At 37.6% G+C, this 24,067-nt stretch overlaps 2 protein-coding genes across 2 annotated transcripts; one reads left to right on the top strand and one right to left on the bottom strand.

Moving 5' to 3' along the window:
* Nucleotides 1-5,633: 5,633 nt before the first annotated feature.
* On the bottom strand, nucleotides 5,634-7,743 carry LOC147293831 (uncharacterized). The gene is made up of 2 exons (XM_086231135.1): nucleotides 6,799-7,743; nucleotides 5,634-6,668 (listed from the first exon to the last, which is right to left on the bottom strand). Exons 1-2 carry the CDS (start codon nucleotides 7,741-7,743, stop codon nucleotides 5,634-5,636), a joined length of 1,980 nt encoding a protein of 659 aa, XP_086087261.1.
* Nucleotides 7,744-14,322: 6,579 nt separating this feature from the next.
* On the top strand, nucleotides 14,323-24,011 carry LOC147293830 (COP1-interacting protein-like protein). Its single transcript, XM_086231343.1, has 13 exons — nucleotides 14,323-14,669; nucleotides 15,374-15,553; nucleotides 15,933-16,053; nucleotides 16,133-16,172; nucleotides 16,982-17,034; nucleotides 17,118-17,173; nucleotides 17,808-17,960; nucleotides 18,092-18,297; nucleotides 18,644-20,247; nucleotides 20,728-21,663; nucleotides 22,267-22,678; nucleotides 23,502-23,564; nucleotides 23,653-24,011. Exons 1-13 carry the CDS (start codon nucleotides 14,611-14,613, stop codon nucleotides 23,718-23,720), a joined length of 3,951 nt encoding a protein of 1,316 aa, XP_086087469.1. The 5' UTR covers nucleotides 14,323-14,610; the 3' UTR covers nucleotides 23,721-24,011.
* Nucleotides 24,012-24,067: the final 56 nt, after the last annotated feature.

The following is a 24,067-nucleotide window of genomic DNA, read 5'->3' as shown; positions in this document are numbered from 1 at the left end:
CCGATGGCTGCCTCACCGGTATACTGCGCGCCTCCTCAGACAACACGTGATTCTCCCATGCCTCCCACATACCAGCTAAATAGTTGTACATGGGTCTGTATGAGTGCGCATTCGAACCTCTAACCCCCTGAAAAACCGCACGTGGTGCAGGGGGATCGTCTGTACCCTCCCAAACTGCCTAAGTACTATTTCGGGACAATAAGGCTCAACAACATCAAAACACCTTATCATCCCTGTGAAGAATGCTATAGCTGGCAATGGGTGTGCTTGTCTTTGGGATTTGTATGGTTCCCAAATAACCTGAAAAAAAACAATAACATTATATAGTTGAAAACATTAACGTAATAATATAATCATAAATTTATAAAAAGAATTGTAAATTACAAATATACCTCGTTAGCCGACAAAACATCAAGTTGTTGCCGTATTCTTTGCACTGCTTCAAGATCACTGCCACCATCCCGCCTTGGAGTCCAGCGGAGCGCACGAGGTGAATTCTCGGAATAATTCATATCGTACGATGGACCGAAAATGGTGTGCATGTGCTCGTACACCCAAGCCTCTATCAGTGTCATATATCCGCCGATTTGTTTGACACCAGCTCGAGAGGCAAATCCAAACTGCCTAAACAACCATGCTAGGCATCCAGCGCCCCATGCGTAATGGCTAACGGTGTCTAGATTAGTGAGCAGTCTGAGATATTGCACTTGTACCCTTGTGCCAGTCTTATCTACAAACAGGGTACAACCCAATAAATACAACAGATACGCTCGGGCTGCACATTGGATTTCATGCTCAGAGTCGGCATCAGTGACATCACTAAAGCACGTACGTAACCACTCTAATCGTACGTACTCACCACCAAAGTCCATCAACTGCTCTGATGCCTGATCCCCACTAACTCCTAAATATGCAGTTAGTAGATATTCAGAAGTAATGTTATCCTCGACAAGTGTAGCCACTGGTGCACCACCAACCGGAATGCCTAAAATGTTGGCTACATCATCTAGTGTGATGGTCATCTCACCAAAAGGCAGGTGGAATGTATTGGTCTCCGAATGCCACCTCTCAACAAAAGCGGACACCAACACTTTGTCAACCGTACGATAAGAACACTGCACCAGTGATGTCAACCCATAATTAAGGACATATCCCTTCAACCGGTCATTATCTGTTCTGGCCCACAACTTCCACTCACGAAGCTTGGTGGTTTTGGACATGCACCTCAAAGGCTCCCTTTCCTAATTCAAACATAACCAAAGAAATTCACTCATTATTACTGCAAGTTACACAAGAATAAAATACCAACTGTTAAAGATCATACCTCGTTGTTCCAAATTTCAGCAGCTACGTGAGTTCCATAACTCCTCAGCAGGGACGTGTCAATGGGACTTCCCGGGAAAGGCTCAGCAAGCTCGTTGGGATTATCCTCATTGTAATCCTCAACCGGAACCTCAGCTTGTTCAGGAACTGCCTCACGACTAGCTCGTGCTTGTACTAGCCTTCTTCGCCCAGATGCTGTGGGTCGTGTTCTTTGCATATCATCGGCAACATCGGGGACTTCCCCTCTGGATGAAGATGCACCACGTCTGATTCTTCTTCTGTCCATCCTATAATTTCAAACAAGAAATTGAAAATTGTTTTAGCAAATATATGATTTTTTAAAAGCTTAAAAAAAAAAAAATTATCAACACAGGTGGTTCGACAGTCAACTGCCGAGCAAAGTGGCAACTGTTCGGCAGTTGGCTGTCGAACACAGTTCCACCATTCGGCAGATGGCTGTCGAACCAAAATAGGGAAATTCGAAATTTTGCATTCCTTCGGTAGCGTGCTGCCGAACCAATTCATTTCGTTCGGCAGGTAACCACCGAACTAATATTCATTGTTCGGCAGTCACCTGTCGAACCAAAATATGGAAATCCGACATTTTGCATTCGTTCGGTAGGGTACTGCCGAACCAATTCATTTAGTTCGGTAGCTGACTGCCGAATGAAATGAATTCGTTCGGCAGACCAGTGCCGAACGAGCTGCAATCAGAAAACTAAAAACCCCGAAAATGCTCACTCCAAAACCCGAAATCCTCCCTACAAATCTAGTAAAACAGACAAAAACGGTATTTGGGATGGATTAACTAATTCAAATTAGATAAAAAAGTATTAGATTTACATTTACAACTAATTTATTTGAGAAACTCACTTCTAGTGGCTGTGGTGGGGTTAGGAGTGGCAGAAATTTGATGAGGCCACTGATGGAGTTCACGGCGGTGCTGACGACGGCGATGACGGTGGTGATGAAGCCGGAGATGGGTGTCGGCAATAGTGGGTGTCGGCAATGGTGGGTGCTGGTGGTTACTTGTGAGGTGAGATGGGGTGAGGTAGGGGGGTGTGTAGTTGTTGAACAAAATTTGTAAATAAATAATAAATATTACCCAACATAATTTCACCCAAATTCATTTATGGAATGAGGGTTTTATTATTTTGGGTACGACCCATTCAAGATGGAGTACATCTCTTAATTATAGTCCCTTAACTCAAGGGAACACCCTTTGATTCCAAATGTAATGAAACCAACGGATCACTTGGTGAGTGTTTGGATTTCCAATAGGTAAACGACCCATTGAAATGGAATTTACTTGTGATTGCGGTTGCACCTGTATTTTAGGTTGCCTACGTACCCATTGCAGGATCAAACCACACGTAGTTCCGAGTTTTTGGGAATTAAATGGGTGGATGACCCATTTAAATGATTTGTGTAATTTGGGTAGGGTTTAGAGCCTTTGGATTTGATTTGAGAAATTAATTCAGGGACTTTTGTGTGTAGAACTAATTTCTGAAGGATTTGGGTGGATTTGATTTGGTGCGAAATTAATTCAAAGAAATTTATATGAATTAATTCCTAAGGGAATTTAGAGAATTTTGTAAATGAGGTTGAGTGTGAATTTTGCTCACATTGCCTACGTACCCATGATGGGATCAAACCAGACGTAGTTCGGTGAAAGAATTTGACTTGATTGGCTTTGTGCCATTTTGAAGTTGAATTTAGGATTTAGATTTGAGATATTTGGTTTTGTACCAATTTAAGAGAGATGGTTTTGTACCATTTGAGAAATGTGGTTTTGTACCAATTTGAGAGTTTAAATTTGGGGTTTGGATTTGGTTTCGGTTTTATACCGATTGAGAGAGTTGGTTTTATACCAATTTGAGAGTGTTGGTTTTGTACCAATTTAAGAATTGGGATTTGGAGGAAAATGTGCCCATTAATATTTTTTGTATCATTTATTTGTTAAATGGTACATTCTTTTATAATGGGCTAACATGAATTTGAGAGAGTTAGATTTGATATGTGCCCACTATATTTTTTGTATCAATTATTTATTAATTGACACACTTTATTTATTAATGGGCAAACATGAATTTGGTTATGTGCCCACTAATACCTTTGTATCAATTATTTATTAATTGACACATTTTATATTTTTAATGGGCGAAAGAGAATTTGGGAGACCACCGGACTTTGTTTATTTTAAACCAATTTTTTTGTTAATGGGCATGTTAGATTTGACAACAAACCCTTTGAATTTGATTGCTCACTGTTTGATACTTGGCATATATATTTTTTTGTATTTCATTATATAAGCCAATTACAGTAGATGCAATTCAAATAAGAATTGGCCTCTACTTCCTTGTAGGCCCAGTTGGTGAGATTTTGGAGGTACATCTCCTTTGAGCATGCAAGTCCACTGGCTTTGATAACCAAAGATGATGGAAAGCAACCACATTCTTTTTTTTCTTCCTGGAACCAAACTTAGAAAGCCCCACAATATGAACTTTATTGCTGCAACTTAAATTAAGGCCTTGGAATGATATATGTTGCTCTCTGACCGCATTGCAATACTTTGGTGAGTTGAATAGCAACTTAAATGCCACATGGCAGCAAGCCTTTGGGCCAATTCTCAGAATCTCAAAGTGCAGCAGCCCCATGTCTTTTGGGCTCTAAATTTAGCCTGCGTGAGCTCACATTAATCCATTACTCCCCCCTTTTTTATTTTTGCTGCACATCCCACCTATTAGACTTGGCAATACTGATCTTGTATTTTGCTCAGGATTGCAGCACCATAAAGAGGTGGAAGTCAATTTATTTTTTTTTACTTCTTTCCTCGTGTGGTGCAACCTCTGCGTGGCTGGTATGTCAGACTAGCAAGATAGTTTATGACCTTGCTTTTGTAGGCTAAAACCTTCATTTCTTTGGTTTGCAGGTACCTATCGCTTCTGCTTTGGACCATTTTAATCAGCAAACTAACTGCATTTTTTGTAACTCAACGCACCATGGATTCGGCCCAACCCGTTCGGTGCTTGAGATATATGGATTAAGCAGAATCCTTTATGGTTTCAGCCGAAACCAATTTGGAGATGGATTCAGCCGAATCCTTTGATAAATTTTGGTGGTTTCAGCCGAAACCGATTGAGAGAAAATGGATTCAGCCGAATCCTTTGATGAATTTTTGTGGTTTCAGCCGAAACCGATTGAGAGAAAATGGATTCAGCCGAATCCTTTGGTAAACTTTATTGGGGTTTCAGCCGAAACCAAATATTGGAAGGAGCAATGAATAAAAGAAGTGTCATCTACCTAGCAGTGGCAAAGCTTTGGTGATGGCAAATAGACGTTCTTCTTCTTCCTGCAGCCTTTCGGTGTCTTCTCTCCTCTTTCTCTCCTCTTTCTCTCCTCCGAATCCCTTATGCTCTATTTATAGAGTCCATGGGAAGTCCAAGTGATGAGATCAGATGGAGATGAGATAACTCTCTCCATTTAAATTTAAACTCATCAGATAAGAGATAATTAAGCTTTCAGATAAATCCACATTATCTCACTTTTCAATTTGTTTTCATTTGAAATTAATGTGGCACATGGCATATGAGGATCTTATCTCAACCTCAACCTTTGTATTTTTTTTGAATTTTTTTACGGTTCAACAGATGCCCCCTCAAGCATCGTGCGTGGAACGGCTTTGCACGTGCGAGGCTTGAAATTTCTTCTTTTTTGAGATCCATTTATAAAGACACGCTTAAGGCTTCTTTGCAACTTGTCCATAACATAAATGGAAGACTTTGTAGTACACAGCAGTTTAATCACGTGCAGATACTATTGGTGGAGAAAAGTGAATTTTGAGATTTTACGGCTGCATCTAGCTTTTGAGGCTAAATTGCCTACGTACCCTTTTAAGGGATCAAGCCATACGTAGTTCACCCCTTTTGATTTGGGGAAGATTTATTTATTTATTTTTTTTTTTTTTTTTTGTGCCTTAATTTTTGCTTGAGCTGCCCTTTTGGATTTTTAGCTCAACAGGCCCTTTTTTTTTAAGCTCAACCCTAACTTTTGCTTGGACCGCCCTTTCGGGTTTTCAATCCAACGGGTTTGCTCTAACTTTTGCCTAGACCGCCCTTTCGGGTTTTCAGCCTAGCGAGCTCCTTTTTTTTTTTTTAAGCTCAACCCTAACTTTTGCTTGGACCCCCCTTTCGGGTTTTCAATCCAACAGGTTTGCTTTAACTTTTGCCTGGACCGCCCTTTCGGGTTTTCAGCCTAGCGAGCTCCTCTTTTTTTTTTTTTTCTTTCTTTTTCTTTTGAAACATGTGGCTTTAAGTTAAATCCACCACTATCTCATTGTTGTCAATCATCTCTTGGATTATGTTCTTGAGAATGTTGCAATCCTTTGTAGAATGACCAGTAACTTGATGATACCAACAATATCCGGAGCTATTTGCCTTCTTGGCTTCATTCAGTCGTTTTGGCTCGGGAAGCTTGATAGCTTTGGCTTTGAGAAGCTCAAAGAATATTTCCTCGACATCCTCTTCGTCAAAGGTGAATTTGGCTTCTTTCCTTTCTTTGAGCATTAGCTCCCTTGGTTCCTCTTTTCCTTTGCCTCTATCAGACTTTTTGTCAATTTCAGCAAAGGTAGCCATTGACTCGGTCTCCTCCTCACTGTCAGTTGTCTCATGTCTTGAGTACACCTCTTGGGTTATGGTTTTCTGGCGCGCAATTTGTTTTTCAACGTTGCATGCCTTTGAGACTAATGCATCAAACGTTTGGGGTTCTCGAGCGCAGACAAATGACGCTATCTCAGGCAAGAGATTACTTGAACAAATTTGTACTGCAGATTGTTCACTTAATTTCTCTATGTATTGAACATTAAGGCTTCTCCATCTGGCAATGAACTCATTAACATTCTCATAGGGACCTTGCCTAGCTTCAGTCAAGTCAAGAAGTGTGACTTTTTTCTTGGCGTTGACAAATTGAGCTAGAAATGCTTTTTGCATGTCTTCCCATGTGTGAATGGAATGTGGTGGTAAATGAGTATACCAGGTGAAAGCTGATCCTTTGAGCGACTGAACAAATTGCCTTATGAGCAAGGCATCTGACCGTGAAGTCTCCCCACAAGCTGAATAGAAATGAGCTAGATGTTCAAGGGGAGAGCCGTTTATCCCATCAAACTTATCAAAGACTGGTTTATGATAATTTTTAGGGAATGGGCATGCATCGTAGTGGTCCGGGTAAGGTTTCAAATACCCAAGAATTGGTGGATTTTGGGACATCAGAGCTTTCTTGATTCCTTCAGCTACCAGTGACTCTATGTCCTTTTTCCGATTTTCCACTATTGTTGACATTAGCCTTGGCTAATTTAGCAGTCAATCTTGCTATTTCTACATCATGTTCATCCTTCAATTTTTTCATTTCTGCCTCTTTTTCAGCAATCTTTCTTTGCAGTTTTTGATTTTGTTCCTCAATACTCATTGCGCTAATAACCATAACTGACATGTATTCGGACTTTACGTCCTCATTTGTCTTGGACACATGAGACTGGGTTGTTGATTTCTTTAGAGTTTCCTCTTCTTGAAAGAAAGACTCAGCGTTTCCATACAAAGGATTGGAAGACCATGCTGGGTCTTCATCTTCAGAGGTATCATTTGGGATCGACATATCCTCTGGGTACCCATATGACATCGCCCAGACCCATGCAGGAATGACGGGGACTAGGTGGGGTCTTGGCTCGACTTGGGACTCAAGAAATGCCCCCTTCGTCGGGTCCACAAACTCGTTCATTGTTGACTGCCCCCATGGGTATGGTCCTTGAACATCTCTACCATGCCCCATGTGTGGGTCGGTAGAATGTGAACCAAAATCTTGTACTTGGGATTGGGCACTTGTGTCAATGATGTCTTTTTTAATGGGTGGTGGAAGTGTTGTTGTAGCTTCCATTAATGCTTGTTGTGTAGATTTGAGGGTCTCGGCCTTTCGGCTTGTTGGAACCTCCTCTTCTTCTTTGCTGGAAATTATCATGGTTGACTCCGTAATGGTCAAGTTGATTGGTATAGACCCAATCAAAATTTGGGCAGTCTTGGTGACTATGTGACTTTTGGCCTTGCTGGCATTGGCTGTGGTGGATGTTGCTCCAACAGCTACTTTTGAAATGGCTTTAGCAACCTCAACAGCACTAGTTTTTGTGGCTTTCTTCCTTAGAGCTCTTGCCATCCGCTTCTTTGAAGTTTTGGTGGCATTCTTTGATGAAGTCCTTACTTGTTGGGCCTTGGTGACCTTAGCTTTGACTCCAGCATTTAGCCTTGGAACGTTGCTTGAAAATGGTGCTTGATCGATGACAAATGTGGTATGGTAACCAGCATGTTTCGAGCATCCGCTCTCTGTTTGAGAGGCTGAGAGCTCATGGAAGTAGATTGTGACTTGTGGTGCCATTTGATCTATCTCTCTGTCTCCTTTGACTTTCCTGAGAGGCAAATGCAATATAAAGGATTAGTTCCATTATATTGGAGATGAAAGGGAGAATGGGTCCCACCGAGCGTGCCAAAAATTATGTTGAACAAAATTTGTAAATAAATAATAAATATTACCCAACATAATTTCACCCAAATTCATTTATGGAATGAGGGTTTTATTATTTTGGGTACGACCCATTCAAGATGGAGTACATCTCTTAATTATAGTCCCTTAACTCAAGGGAACACCCTTTGATTCCAAATGTAATGAAACCAACGGATCACTTGGTGAGTGTTTGGATTTCCAATAGGTAAACGACCCATTGAAATGGAATTTACTTGTGATTGCGGTTGCACCTGTATTTTAGGTTGCCTACGTACCCATTGCAGGATCAAACCACACGTAGTTCCGAGTTTTTGGGAATTAAATGGGTGGATGACCCATTTAAATGATTTGTGTAATTTGGGTAGGGTTTAGAGCCTTTGGATTTGATTTGAGAAATTAATTCAGGGACTTTTGTGTGTAGAACTAATTTCTGAAGGATTTGGGTGGATTTGATTTGGTGCGAAATTAATTCAAAGAAATTTATATGAATTAATTCCTAAGGGAATTTAGAGAATTTTGTAAATGAGGTTGAGTGTGAATTTTGCTCACATTGCCTACGTACCCATGATGGGATCAAACCAGACGTAGTTCGGTGAAAGAATTTGACTTGATTGGCTTTGTGCCATTTTGAAGTTGAATTTAGGATTTAGATTTGAGATATTTGGTTTTGTACCAATTTAAGAGAGATGGTTTTGTACCATTTGAGAAATGTGGTTTTGTACCAATTTGAGAGTTTAAATTTGGGGTTTGGATTTGGTTTCGGTTTTATACCGATTGAGAGAGTTGGTTTTATACCAATTTGAGAGTGTTGGTTTTGTACCAATTTAAGAATTGGGATTTGGAGGAAAATGTGCCCATTAATATTTTTTGTATCATTTATTTGTTAAATGGTACATTCTTTTATAATGGGCTAACATGAATTTGAGAGAGTTAGATTTGATATGTGCCCACTATATTTTTTGTATCAATTATTTATTAATTGACACACTTTATTTATTAATGGGCAAACATGAATTTGGTTATGTGCCCACTAATACCTTTGTATCAATTATTTATTAATTGACACATTTTATATTTTTAATGGGCGAAAGAGAATTTGGGAGACCACCGGACTTTGTTTATTTTAAACCAATTTTTTTGTTAATGGGCATGTTAGATTTGACAACAAACCCTTTGAATTTGATTGCTCACTGTTTGATACTTGGCATATATATTTTTTTGTATTTCATTATATAAGCCAATTACAGTAGATGCAATTCAAATAAGAATTGGCCTCTACTTCCTTGTAGGCCCAGTTGGTGAGATTTTGGAGGTACATCTCCTTTGAGCATGCAAGTCCACTGGCTTTGATAACCAAAGATGATGGAAAGCAACCACATTCTTTTTTTTCTTCCTGGAACCAAACTTAGAAAGCCCCACAATATGAACTTTATTGCTGCAACTTAAATTAAGGCCTTGGAATGATATATGTTGCTCTCTGACCGCATTGCAATACTTTGGTGAGTTGAATAGCAACTTAAATGCCACATGGCAGCAAGCCTTTGGGCCAATTCTCAGAATCTCAAAGTGCAGCAGCCCCATGTCTTTTGGGCTCTAAATTTAGCCTGCGTGAGCTCACATTAATCCATTACTCCCCCCTTTTTTATTTTTGCTGCACATCCCACCTATTAGACTTGGCAATACTGATCTTGTATTTTGCTCAGGATTGCAGCACCATAAAGAGGTGGAAGTCAATTTATTTTTTTTTACTTCTTTCCTCGTGTGGTGCAACCTCTGCGTGGCTGGTATGTCAGACTAGCAAGATAGTTTATGACCTTGCTTTTGTAGGCTAAAACCTTCATTTCTTTGGTTTGCAGGTACCTATCGCTTCTGCTTTGGACCATTTTAATCAGCAAACTAACTGCATTTTTTGTAACTCAACGCACCATGGATTCGGCCCAACCCGTTCGGTGCTTGAGATATATGGATTAAGCAGAATCCTTTATGGTTTCAGCCGAAACCAATTTGGAGATGGATTCAGCCGAATCCTTTGATAAATTTTGGTGGTTTCAGCCGAAACCGATTGAGAGAAAATGGATTCAGCCGAATCCTTTGATGAATTTTTGTGGTTTCAGCCGAAACCGATTGAGAGAAAATGGATTCAGCCGAATCCTTTGGTAAACTTTATTGGGGTTTCAGCCGAAACCAAATATTGGAAGGAGCAATGAATAAAAGAAGTGTCATCTACCTAGCAGTGGCAAAGCTTTGGTGATGGCAAATAGACGTTCTTCTTCTTCCTGCAGCCTTTCGGTGTCTTCTCTCCTCTTTCTCTCCTCTTTCTCTCCTCCGAATCCCTTATGCTCTATTTATAGAGTCCATGGGAAGTCCAAGTGATGAGATCAGATGGAGATGAGATAACTCTCTCCATTTAAATTTAAACTCATCAGATAAGAGATAATTAAGCTTTCAGATAAATCCACATTATCTCACTTTTCAATTTGTTTTCATTTGAAATTAATGTGGCACATGGCATATGAGGATCTTATCTCAACCTCAACCTTTGTATTTTTTTTGAATTTTTTTACGGTTCAACAGTAGTGTAGATGTGTTTGTGGGAGTGTGTAATGTTTGGGTTGAGAGGGTGTGTAAAGAGAAATTTAGACATATTAGTGAGATTGGAGTATTTTGGTCATAATAGGGGTGTGTAAAAAAGAAATTTTATGTTTGACAAATTAATAAGGGGTGTGTAGGAGAAAAGTGTGTGCAAAGAGAAAATTAGGGATGTGCAAATAGCAGCTCTCAAAATAAAAAGAGAGTCGGAGAGAGGTGAGGAATAAGCAGGTTGGATTTCTACCTACCTTAATTGATTGCTAGATTGAACTGGCTAGCTGGCACCAACTCAAAACAAATTGAACTAAGAACATAAACATTATCAACTGTTATAGACTGATAGTTACCTCTTGGCTCTTGCTCACAAGTCCATTCTAATTGTTTATTCACTGTATTGATTTGATATGACCTAAAAGCACTAGTCACACTTTTATTTTTGTTTTCTTGTCAATGACCATCGATCCGTGCTTCATCACCTTTATTCTTATTCTTATAGATGGGTTTGTATGGGCCTTAGTTATGGCTGCAGATGCTGCCTCAATGTTGCTGCGCAGGTGAGGCCAAGATTTCTTTGTCTTCTGTTGAGAGCAATGCAGTCAAAGTCAATATTATTGTGAAAATATGTATATATGATATTCAGGTACATCCGTTTTTGACCATCGGAGAAATAACATTTGAATTTGTGGAACAATATAAAAAACAAAGACACTCTAACTTCAAGCAGCTAGGTGAAATTGATGATACCATTTGTTGAGAATAGAATCTCACAACGGAAATTTATAATCTTACATCATAATATATAATATAATGATTTCTTTATTCCCTGTCAATTAATTTGGATCTAAATACTTATACTGTAATATAATATCAAAACAAATCAAGTTGTCATGGTGATTCCAACATATCTAGATCACCTATAAAAGATAAAACAAATTTTTAACATTTTTTGAGTGGGAGTCAGTTAAATCATATTATAACTTTTAAATTTATATTACAAGGTTAGAATTAAAATAAATAAAAATTAACAGAAAAAAAAAAGTAAAGAATTCAAATATGATACCAACCTCCGCATTGATAATAGGAATGAGCCTGTGAGGTTGGAATTCTTCTTTCTGAATCAACCATTTTAATTTTTATGTACCACCTGCTAGGAAGGCCTGATGGGTAAGACGGAGATCTAAATAGATCCAAATTTTAATATTGAATTATTGATAGGCAGATCTGCATGGGATCCACGATTTAGGGTTGGAGCCCACTGCACCTACATTGCATATTACTACCAGTTTAAATAAACGCACCGCTAATTATACTATAGTTGATTAGATTAGCATATTAATTTCTTTTGGTTCTATTCAAAGACCTTTATAAAAGGGAGATGAATCAAAAGAGTTAAGAAGAAGGAACCACAAAAACCGCCAGCATATTTTTCCACACACACTTTTGTAATAGATGATCATTATAGAAAAAAACCAAAGGGTGGTTTATTAGAAGGACAAAAATATATGATTTTATTAATCACAAGAACAACCAGTTGCAATTTAAATTTTAAGAATAAAAATTATTGTCGAGCGCTTGATATTTCTTATTAAATTTTAGTAAAAAAATTATCACCGAGTACTTGGGCAGTTGCATGCGCAAAATTTTCTGCATCTATAGTTACAATGTACATTGCATTATATTATATATTCTTGATAAAAAAACCCTAATTTTAAATCTTCAATTAACCAATAAATCTCCTAAAGCATATTATAAAAAAACTTAATCAACCTCACGAATATTAAGATTTAAGTAAAAAATTTAACTGCAGATACTGAGTAGCGGATGCAGCTATCGAGCATTCAGTCTAATTTACATTGACAAACACGTTTATGTGCAAGAAGTGTTCTTTAGCTTAATTACGTTATTAATGTATTGCATTTATGATTAATATAAGAGGTTTTTTTGTTCTTAGCACTTTAGCAGTAATTAATAATAAAAAAACATCTTAAGTTTATATTCTTGTACGAGAATAAGATAAGTCAAGAAAGAACTTGAAATCAATCCTAACATCTGCCAAGCGATTGATTGCCAATATATGGTCCATATGTGGGGACGTAGTGAGGGATTTTTAATTAGGGGGGCTAAATTTTAAAGATCAAATAGAAGAGGGACCACCGCTGCTAACTTAATTGCAAAGTTTATTATGTTATTTACATACTCTTTCATACATTAGAGATTTAGAGATTTAGAGGGGTTGGGCCCGTTGATGGTTTGGGGCAGTTGAAGGGGGAGTTATATATTTGTATGGCGAAAAATTATAGGGTATAACCGATATACTGTTATATGGTATAACCAATCTAATGTGTAAGAGTATTATTAGATAATGTGTTTATATTAGTAGGGTATAATATTAATAACATCCACTTATATTATAACACATAGATTAATTATACTACGTATCAATATATCGATTATATAAAATAATTTATCCTTGTATGACCACTGCAGGTTCGAGTATGACTTCACTTCACCCCTATTTATATGAAAATGTTCAGACAAAAAAAAAAAAAAAGAATATGTACGGAGTTTTCCTAATTAATTTTGGGTCAATCTCACTATTGTAGTTCGGTTGGTGACTTTATATGAATTATTATATATATATAATAATTTAGGTGAATTAGTATGTAAACATATTATTCAATATTACTATTATACATAATAATTTTTTAATAAATTATTTTAAAGTTCATTTTACAACATTTAATGATGACTAAACTCACCTAAAAATTGCAAATGACAAATAAATTTACTTTGTGACAAAAAAAAAAAACACTTTATCACAAACAAAAAAAAACCAAAGGAAATGGACACCTTTGCAAAAACCAATAATAATTGTTCTAATACAAACATTCATCTAGTAGTGGCAGCTTGTTTATCACTTATCAAATCATTGATTTGGTAGACCTTTTCCTCATGAGTCATGATTAACTTGTTTCATGACCATACAAATTAGCCATGGGTGTTTAATTAATAAGATTATTAGCATTTCAAAGCTGTATTGGCTTATTCTATAATTCAGCTTCTCCAATCTCATCATCACTTGAAGAAACAGTCGACACAACCTTGGTGTGGGATAAAAACCCTTTTTATATGGACTTGTTATCGTCAATCTTATGCAATGATTATGTTAATTATGAGATTAGAATGAACAAAAGGGTAATTAATTTGAAAAAGTCAATTAATTCATTGACAAGAACATGAATTCTGAGTTCAAATTCTGTTCAAAATGAAAAGTAAGAGTTGGTCAAATTTGTTTGTAATCCATTAGAATTCCAATAGTTTTGGTATTAGTGACACCTTGGTAAGAATAAGGGTTGGTGAGCAAGTTCATGAATGATTGAATTCAATACCCAATAAATGTTTATTTCTGTTTTTTCTTCTTTGGTCTGACGGTCTGACCCAATAAATGTTTATTTAATTATTCAATATTTTTGTTCCTATTATCTCTCATTTTCTTACCAAAAACTGGCTTCAAGCAATTTAAGCAATTTACTCCTCTCAAGTCAAACGCCCTTTTGGTTAAATTAAACGCCAACCACTTGCCAAAGACAGCCTAGTGGGGGACCCGGGAGGTCTCACAACGGTCCTATGAAAAGGAAACGGGCATTTTGGTAATTTCCACCAGGAAAATTCGGTCTTTGTCACCAACTATACCATGATATTCTGATATATAATATGATATTTGTCCTTTTCGTCTCAGCACCGCTCGTCAACTTTATCTGTTTTCTCCTAATTTGCCCTTATCTTCTCTCATATTTACACCAGGCGAAATCCAACCACTTTATTTTATTTTATTTTTGTTTTTTTCAGTCTCTTGGCTGAGTGGGTATCCAAAGTACAACACACACTCTTTGGATCCTCTCTTCTCTCTCCTTTGTTTCAGTCTCTGTCTAAAAGCTCACTTTTTTGAGCTCAGCCAGACCTTTTCTCTTCTGGGTTGCTTCAGAAATTTTCTCAACTTCTTTTTAGCTCTGAGCCCATGTTTTCATAAATTTGCTTCACGGTTCCTTACTTTCTTAATGAGTCTCTGATCCCACTTGGGCTACTTTCATTGTCTTCTTATTGATTCTAAAAGCCTGGTCGTAAGCCTCCCTAAACGATTTCCCTGTAAAAATGAGGTCTTCAGCTCGGCTTGACTCAGCTGTGTTTCAACTCACCCCCACTCGGACCAGGTAATCCTTCTCTTTTTTTATCAATGGGTTTCAGTGCTTATTGGATTTCTTTAATTTTGTTTAATATTTGGCAGTAAAGATTGGGTTTGCCTTCTTACAATCTCATAGTATTGTTATGAACAATGACTTAGCTGGAAATGTTTCTTTAGTGATCTGAGTGTTGGTGTTTAAACTTTTGGGATAGGATCTTTTGGGGTTATATTGGATGTGTGAGTGTGATTCTTTTGGTAAGTAGTTTTGTTTCGCTTTGATAGTTATTGTGCAAGAGTGTTTGATTATTGGGTACTCTCAGTCTTTTCGGATTTGGATTGCTTTCCTTTTGTTTAGTTTACGTACTTTTTTTTTTTTTTTTCCTTTTATGAAACGTACCTATTGTTTTTAAGGTTGTTAGGGATAATATAGTCTCCAATAGTTCAATTTGTGCTTGAGGTGCATTGTGGTGAAAGCTTACAGATTCATCGATTGACAAGGCACTATTTTTATTTATTTTTTCCTGAGTGGAGGTTAAATAATGAATTTTATTTGAACCAAAACAGAGAAATTTTTGGATGAAAAGGCACTATTTGTTCGTTTCTTGCTATATGTTGGGAATTTGAGATGCCAGCTTGCCTAATATAACCGGTAGACACTATTATGCGAAAGTATAATTGTAAAACAGAGTCCTCACTTTGATTCTTTTGTTTTGTTTCCCTCCCTCTTGATAGGTGCGATCTTGTTATATCTGCAAATGGAAAGACGGAGAAAATAGCTTCCGGTTTGTTGAATCCATTTCTTTCTCACTTGAAGACTGCACAAGAACAAATGGCCAAGGGAGGTTATTCAATTATTCTTGAGCCAGAGTCTGGCCGTGATGCAACATGGTTCACAAGGAGTACAGTGGAAAGGTCTGGAATGGAATCCACTCCCCCTGTCCTATTTAGAGTATTTTGCGAACAGTGCATAAGCTTGAGCTTCTTAGCTAAGCCGACGAACTAGAAATTGAAGAGTAAACATGAGTGGTGCATACAATGCATGTTTGGATGCTAATTTGGAATCATTTTAAACACAATACTGATTTTTTTTATTTGTTTAAAAATGTAAGAAAAGTGCTTACTCTTATAATCTCAACATTTCATATTATCACAACAAAAAAAAATCTCAACATTTCATCATACTATCCTGTGACTATTTAGAGAGCTCTGTCATGCAATATCTTGTACTACAATGATAATTCTCTCCCTCGGAAATCGGCATGCTGTACTAATATGTGAGGTGACTTGTTAGGTTTGTTCGCTTTGTGAGCACTCCAGAGGTCTTGGAACGGGTGTACGCTTTAGAATCTGAGATCTTACAAATTGAGGAGGCACTTGTGATTCAAGGAAACAATGATATGGGGCATAATCCTGTAAGTAAAATCTCTTAGCATTCAATGATCTGTATGTGATATCTTCCTAGAAAAGTCAATCTCAGTTTCTTTGTGGCAGGTAGAGGACAATCATGCAAAACCTGTGGACAGTGCTGAAGGTACTGTTGAAAAGACAACTATGCATATATTGACACAATGACTGCACTATTAGTAAAATAGGAGATTTTTTTCCTGTTTGTGTTTCCTTTCAATTTCTGCACTGGGCTTCTGGTATTTGGGTTGTTTCCCCTCCTCTTTCTTGACACTCTTGATCTCCAGTGGCCCTGGCTACTGCCTCTATCAGGTGGCGACAACCCATACCTTCCTCTACCATGCTTCCCCTAGAACCCATTTTTCACTTTCCTTTATGCATCTTTGCTTTTAGTGTCTATATGGGGTAAAAAGGGTGGGTGTTGGGGTGTGAGGGGACTAATGGGGAAAGCTTGCTACCTTGTATTTGGGTTGTTTCCCGTCCTCTTTCTTGACACACTTGATCTCCAGTGGCGCTGGCTACTGCCTCTATCAGGTGGCGACAACCCATACCTTCCCCTACCATGCTTCCCCAAGAACCCATTTTTTACTTTCCTTTATGCATCTTTGCTTTTAGTGTCTATATGGGGTAAAAAGGGTGGGGTGTGAGGGGACTAATGGGGAAAGTTTGCTACCTTGTTCATGTAAGAACATGAACTCCAGAGAACGTTTCATTAGGCTCGTATCTTTTTCCTCCCTTTCCTCTTCATAGTCATTTTCATATATTGGGAGGCAAAGAATCAGTCAACTAAGTTCTGTAATCTGGTGTAGTGTTTGTTCCAGTTTCTAATTCAAAAGTCTATAGTGTTTTTTTTTTAATTTTTAATTTTTTAATTTTTTACTTTTTTTTTATAAATGGTTCTTCTATTAGATTGTGAAGTTCCAAGTGTTTTGACAGGCAAGAGGCCTATGCTAGATACTAATGAGGAGAAAGCAATTGTCCTTTACCAGGTGCGACTCTCTACTCATCAAAGTTTATATTTTTAGTTTTTTGATAAATGTCTTTAATTTGATTTCTTTTGTTTAAATTACAGCCCGATGCTCTTCAGCCTGAAGCAAATGGATCCACTGCACAAGAGGAGAATTCAAAGTATGTACCATTTCTTGCATGTCTATCTTGTGACACTTCAAATCCTGCACATCATTCCTCTCATGAATGTTAAAGTTATCATGAAAAGTAAATTGTTGATCAAGGGTTCAGCATGGGTGATCATGAATATGTCCAGTGATCACTTCAGACCTCACATATTTTCTGTGAATTCTTAAGTTCTTTTGATTTTCTTGCTACTGTAAGTTCATTTCAAGTAACTAGGAATGCCAGAAAAAGAAGCATGTTTGCTATCACATTGCTAGGGCAAATAAATATTTTCTGTTGATAGGACAACTTCCATCCAATAGAGGGATATTCAGATTCTTCCTTTTATTCATTTATTTTCCAAAGATGCAGGTCAGATTCAGGGGATATTCCCTTGGTTTCTACATGGCTATTGTATTGACTTTCTACTTTCGTTTTACATATAGGATCTAGAAATGACTAAATTTTTGATGTTTACTTTATCGGTTAATAAGAGAAAAGATAAATACAAAAACCAAATGATATTGATCCTTCATGTCATATGTCGGTGATTGCTGTGGTCTATTAGTGTGTTTAATTTTTCCCAATAATTAAGTAACATTTTTGTGAGGGCTAATTCAGATTGTTTCTGTATCTAATGCTATTTTAGAGTTCAGCTTTTAAAAGTCCTGGAGACACGCAAAACTGTGCTGCAGAAAGAGCAAGGTATGGCTTTTGCACGTGCTGTAGCAGCAGGTTTTGACATTGATCATTTGCCACCATTGATATCATTTGCTGAATGCTTTGGGGCTTCACGCTTGATGTAAGTAGAATTTACTTCTACTGGCCGTTTTAAACTTTCAATATAATTCGAGATATCATCTTTCTCTCCTATGTGGCAGAATGTTTTTCTTGAAATCTTTCCTGGTAATGTTAAATTCATCAATCTAACAGGGATGCTTGTAGAAGATTTAAGGAACTATGGACAAGAAAGCATGAAACTGGCCAATGGCTTGAAATTGAAGCAGCTGAAGCAATGTCTACGCGGGCAGACTTCTCTGCTATGAATGCATCAGGCATAATCCTTTCAAGTGTGACCAACAAACAAAATGAGTTGGCTTCGGAAAATAATGGAAAAGCAACAAGTGTTGCTTCTGCGGGTAAGAATTCAAAAGGCAAGAGGTATCCTACGAATAAGTAACTAACCTAGTATAATTACTGTTCTCAAGAAATTTCATGATGAAAACCTTGGTCCATTGTTCTTCGGAGTCTTCAATAGTTAGACTGGATCATCAATTTCAGTTGTAAAAAAAGAAATTGGTTTCTCATTTCATGGATTACCCATATCTGTGGAGAATTTGATGTTTTGACTCTGAGAGAGGCCCCAATCATAATATTGCATGGCTTCTTTTAATCTTGTTCCTGAATTATGTAGTAGTGTCATATATATCTTCTATCTTTATTTACTACGTTTAGTGAAAAGATTTTGTCTGCTCATCTGTCCAGATGAAAGGCCTCCTGCGGAGCATCAACCACCAGTAAGCCACCAAGAATATTTTCCAGGCCAGTTTCCTCATCAGATGTTTCCACCCTGGCCTGTTCATTCTTCTTCTGGTGCTCGACCAGTCTATCCACCATATCCCATGCAAGGCATGCCTTACTATCAGAATTACCCAGGAAATAGCCCGTTTTTTCAGCCACCTTATCCAACAGTAGAGGATCCTAGACTCAATGCAGGTCAAAGAATGCAGAAAAGGCACTCCATGGACAGTAGTAATGGAAATATTGAATCAGAAACATGGGAGTTGGATGCTTTGAGAACAAGATCATTAGGTGATGTGGAGTTGGAGAAGGAATCTTCAAAAGATCGAGAATCACGAAAGAAGGCTAGCCGCTCAGGTAAAAAGCAATCAGGCACGGTTGTCATTCGGAACATTAACTACATCACCTCAAAGGGGAAAAACTCTTCAGATAGTGAATCTCAATCAGATTGTGACTCTCAAACTGATGAGGACGATGGAGATTTTCAGGGTGGAATTCCAGAGATGAAGGTTATGAACTCTCTTAAATCCTCGAAACGAAAAGGAAACCATAAACAATCTTTAGAAACGGTTTATGTGAACGAGACAGAAGGAGAGCACTGGAATGCATTTCAAAATTTCTTACTCAGAGATGCTGATGAAGATAGACCTGATGTTGACCAAGGCATGTTTGCTATGGAAAAGAAGGGTCAACTGAAAAGACGACAAAATACCCTGGGGGATGATCCTTTGGCTTCTGGCCGTCGAGATAGGGGTGAAATTCAAGAAGGAAGTGCAGCAGATATCAATAAATTTAGTGGAAATGTGACCCGCATGCCAAAGTCATCAAATGATGAATTGTTGGTCTCTGCAAGAGAGGGTCAGTTGGGTTACAGCAGGACAATAGATGGTCAAATGGATTTACGGTCTACAGAAATAGATGGCAGAAGGGGTGGCTATAGGAGGACTGCCAATGATGATTTTATGATTCATAGGCAAGATAACCAGTCAGGGTTTATAGGTTCTCCCTCGGATCCACTTGCTGTAAATGGATTTGATCGTGCAACCAATAGTTTGGATAGGAGGTCATCTCACAATATGGATGATGATTCCTACATAGTTGCATTGAGGCCAGTTTCATTAGATTATGTTGACAACAATGACAGAAATGCTATTGACATGGATTCTGAGTTCCCATCAGCAGTTCAGAAGGCAGAAAACATGACTAATAGGACTGCGACTCAAGTTAATTATGAGCCAGATGAATTGAGTTTGATGCCTGAGCGTGGCGCAGAGAAGGGTTCAATAGGCTATGACCCTGCTTTAGATTATGAAATCCAGGCTCATGCAAAAGATGGTGCTTCTCTGGATAAGAAGCATAAGGAGGTGGCGAATGACATCAAGAAAGGGACTAAGATGTCTGACAAGGACAGGAAATCAAAACTTGTTCCAGATACTTCAGGTAAGAAGATTGGGGGGCCAATAAGGAAAGGAAAACCCTCAAAGTTGAGTCCTTTGGATGAAGCGCGGGCACGTGCTGAGAAACTAAGAACCTTCAAAGCCGATCTTCAGAAAATCAAGAAAGAGAAGGTTATCTATCATTTTCCTATTTTTTCTTTTTCCTAGAGTAAATTACAAAGACCTACCCTACTGTTTACTAAATTACAAAATCCTCCTATTTTTGGAAACTACACTAATCTCCTTGGTCAAGTTTTATAGAAAAATTTGATTAACTTTGTTAGTATCATCTTCTTGACAGTTCTTGTATGCCTTACACTTGTAACTGAGTTTAAAAAGTTTGTTAGATCAATACTCTCTATTTTTGTTGTCATCCCCATTTTGTACACCTATATAAAAGTAAACTTTTTACCTCTGAGACCAAAATTGTTATCGAAACTTGCGTCTAACATTGAAAGAATTTTGATTTGTTGTGTCACCATATTTGTTCCATGTTGTAACTTATGTCCTGTGTCACCATATATGTTGGAAAATGGCTTTTCATGCTTTGCACTGGCTAGCTAATCTGGTTTATTCATATGATCTTCATATCTTTGAGCTTTTGGTTATCAGGAAGAAGAAGACATGAAACGACTAGAAGCTTTAAAGATACAGAGGCAAAAGAGGATTGCTGCTAGAGGCAGTAGCATCCCTGCTCAGTCACCATTGCCCTCACAGCAAACCAGGAAACAAGGGCTGACCAAACTATCGCCAAGCGCTCTCAAAGGATCAAAGTTTAGTGATTCAGAGCCTGGATCATCATCTCCTCTACAAAGGTGCCCCATCAGAACTGTGTCTGTGGGCTCCACTGAATCCCACAAAACCTCCAAATCCAGCAAATTGAGTACTGGAAGCCACTCGGCTGGAAACAGGTTAAGCCGGTCAGTATCTTCATTGCCTGAACCGAAGAAAGAGAACACTGGTGTTGCAAGTGATACTAAGTCATCCATGGCACGGATTAGAAGATTATCGGAGCCTAAGATGTCTAAAAGCCATCCTATTTCTTCAGTGAAGCCACGAAGTACTGTAACAGCACCAAAACCTAAAGTATCTGATGGGCCTGAGAGCAAGAAAATATCTGCTATTGTGAACTACGACAAAAGCAAGGCTGCTAGTCTCCCAGAATTGAAAATCAGAACACCCAAGGGACCTGATGTTTCCCAGAGCACATCAACAGCAAAGGAAACAAAACAGAACGATAATTCCATGAAGTCTACCTCTGAAGGTGCTCAATTGAAGAGGAATGATGACAAAAATTCACATCATAGTGATAGGGATGACAACCCAGTAGTTGAGAAAACTGTTGTGATGCTTGAGAAACCTTCCATTCCTATTGTACATGCATCCAAAGAAACTTTGGGGGTTGAAAAGGGACAGCATATTAGGGAGAACACAGAGGTGGTGTCAGATTATGCTGCTATTCGGGCACCAGTTTCACCAGTTACCATAGATACAGTTGATAGAGAACCCACTCGTGACCTATTACAGAGGCAAATTCAACCTTATGAGGTATGGTTGGTCAGATAACAAAAAAGTGACTTTGCATGCGGTTTTATATTTTTGACTATACTACTTGACTGCAATGAACAATGATGGATGCACAGCTAGCAATTTTTGAAATGTTAAATTGACATAATGTGCATACCCATGATGGATATGACTTGCATCTGACAATCTTACAACCAAGTAAAATTCAATGTTTACAGTCTTGAATGTTGCGATTTTTTTAACTATGACACGAGGAAGATTCATAGGGTTGACTTGTGTGCATTGTATCTAATCTTTGGTTCAGTGCTCCCCACTAACAAACATGTAGTTTTACATGTACAGATGTACTACATGTGAAGTTCAAAAGGTTTGTTATTAAATTGAGTGTGTTTCCCATGTCAAAGCATCAAAAATTTTATTTGCAATTTGATTAATTTGGTACTTTTTGATATATTATTGTAGGTTTTTAGGCGTTTGTTTTCCTTACTCTGCAAAAAGAATATATCTTTGAACAATAAAATATATTTTACTGATATTATTAATTTTAGATAAATTTCCCATCGGGGTGTTGGTGCAAATTTTTCTTGATGATCTAATAATTTTAGACAACACTTTGATGGATAGGCCAGGACAGTTAATATGGAGAAGGAAACACCAAAGTTTCCAAGCCATAGTACTGTTGAAAAACCATATCAAGCCCCTTATGTGCGGCTTTCTTCTCTGGAAGATCCATGTGCTGAGAATTCTGAGTATGGAAAAGCACCCCCAACAAGCTTAGAAACTGTGGCAACAACAGGCACAGTGAATGTTAAAGCACATGTATCGGAATCTAGTAACTTGAAACTAGAAAAGATTCCAGAAGCATCTGAAAAGCCTCAGGTAAAGGAATCATCAAAAGGGTTTAGACGGCTGTTAAAGTTTGGAAGAAAGAACCATAGCTCATCATCAGGCGAACGTAATGTTGAATCAGATAATGTCAGCATAAATGGTTCTGAGGCAGATGATAATGGGACAAACACTGTTTCTTCTAGTGAAGGTAACATGCATTATGCCCCAAACACACTTTGGTGAATGATCACATTCATTATGCATGATGGCATACTTTGAAGTCAATGAGCATGACTTGAAAATAGCAGCTATAACTAAATGTCAAGACAAGACAGTTCAACAAGTCTGAAATCAGCACAAATTGAAATAAGAATAGAGAGTTTTGATACTTTTTTGTTACGAATTAAATAAAAAACTCTATTTTTATGATACTTAGAGAGTAAATTAAGTGACTTTCTTGTGTATTTGAAATCTATCTTATCTCAAATAGTCAAATTTATATGTGGATTTTATTAACATAAAACATTAATACTTCTAAATGATGTTGACATACTAAGTGAAGACAATAGAGTAAATGCAATGTTTTTATTCTCATTGAATAACTCAGAATATAATCATGTATTTATATTCAACGCATAAGCTCCTAAAGAAAGTGCAATCAATCAATCGACCTCAAAATAACAAATAATTACAGAAGTCTAATGTTCTGTAACCATCAAGCTAACTATGTTATATTCAACTAACCACTCAACCAATTCCTTGCTGATGTGGTTTCTGACTTGGAATTCTAGTTATTGCTGAGCTGTCACTTCTGTTGTCGCTTTGTATTGTGTGCTGTTGTATTGCACTCTTTTGATTGCTGTCTATCTTTTGTGTTTTGTTTCTATACATTTATGAAGATTGCAAGCCACTGATTTGTGAAAATTAAAATTTATAATGTCTGGGGGAGACTTGGGTCAATTGATGGTTATTTATGGATTTTAGTCATAATGCTACATAAGTTGACACTCATTTTTTGTGCTCATCATCAGTAAGTACATTAAAGAATCTGATCTCACAAGATGAAACTCCTAATTCCAGTGCTACACTTAAGTGTAAGTGTTTGTTAATTTAGCAACATGCTTCATTTCATTCTTTTTTAATTCTAATTGAGACTTGAAGATTTTTTCTATATGGTTACAGCTTCTCGCCATTTCTCCTTGTTGTCACCATTCCGAAGCAAAACTAGTGAAAAGAAGCTGGCAACATGATGATGTGAATCCTTACAAAATTGAAGATGAGTAAGAAACAAGCTTGTCTTCTTTTTCCACCACTTGGCCACAATCTTAAATTCTCAAAGCTATACAAAGTCATTCTCCTGTTTTGTATGTTCAAAAGTAAAATCTTAATTTTGTTGTTGTACAATTTGCCTTTGTACATTCACATTCATTTGTCAGTGTTGCATGCGGAATTAGTTTGTAGCTCCACTCTGCGTAATTAAACGATTGTAGACTTGAAGATTGTTGCTGAACATAGTTTACTGGAAATGGGATTGATGTAGACATGGGTTCTTGGATCTCACATGAAAGGACAAAAGAACTAATTAGATGCCTCCCAG

This window comes from Dryas octopetala, chromosome 2 (genome assembly GCF_963921425.1).
Source record: "Dryas octopetala chromosome 2, drDryOcto1.1, whole genome shotgun sequence".
Classification (NCBI taxonomy): Eukaryota; Viridiplantae; Streptophyta; class Magnoliopsida; order Rosales; family Rosaceae; genus Dryas; species Dryas octopetala.
Note: the sequence above shows the minus strand (reverse complement) of the source record. Positions and strands in the feature narration are given on the sequence as shown.

What these genes read in the sequence shown, in the direction of transcription:
- LOC147293830 (XM_086231343.1), top strand. Translation starts at nt 14,611, where the DNA reads ATGAGGTCTTCAGCTCGGCTTGACTCAGCTGTGTTTCAACTCACCCCC. An exon ending in CTCACCCCCACTCGGACCAG is followed by an intron (nt 14,670 to 15,373) that starts GTAATCCTTCTC and finishes CCCTCTTGATAG; the next exon opens with GTGCGATCTTGTTATATCTG. An exon ending in TTCCAGTGCTACACTTAAGT is followed by an intron (nt 23,565 to 23,652) that starts GTAAGTGTTTGT and finishes ATATGGTTACAG; the next exon opens with CTTCTCGCCATTTCTCCTTG.
- LOC147293831 (XM_086231135.1), bottom strand. Translation starts at nt 7,743, where the DNA reads ATGGCACCACAAGTCACAATCTACTTCCATGAGCTCTCAGCCTCTCAA. An exon ending in CCGAATACATGTCAGTTATG is followed by an intron (nt 6,669 to 6,798) that starts GTTATTAGCGCA and finishes CTGCTAAATTAG; the next exon opens with CCAAGGCTAATGTCAACAAT.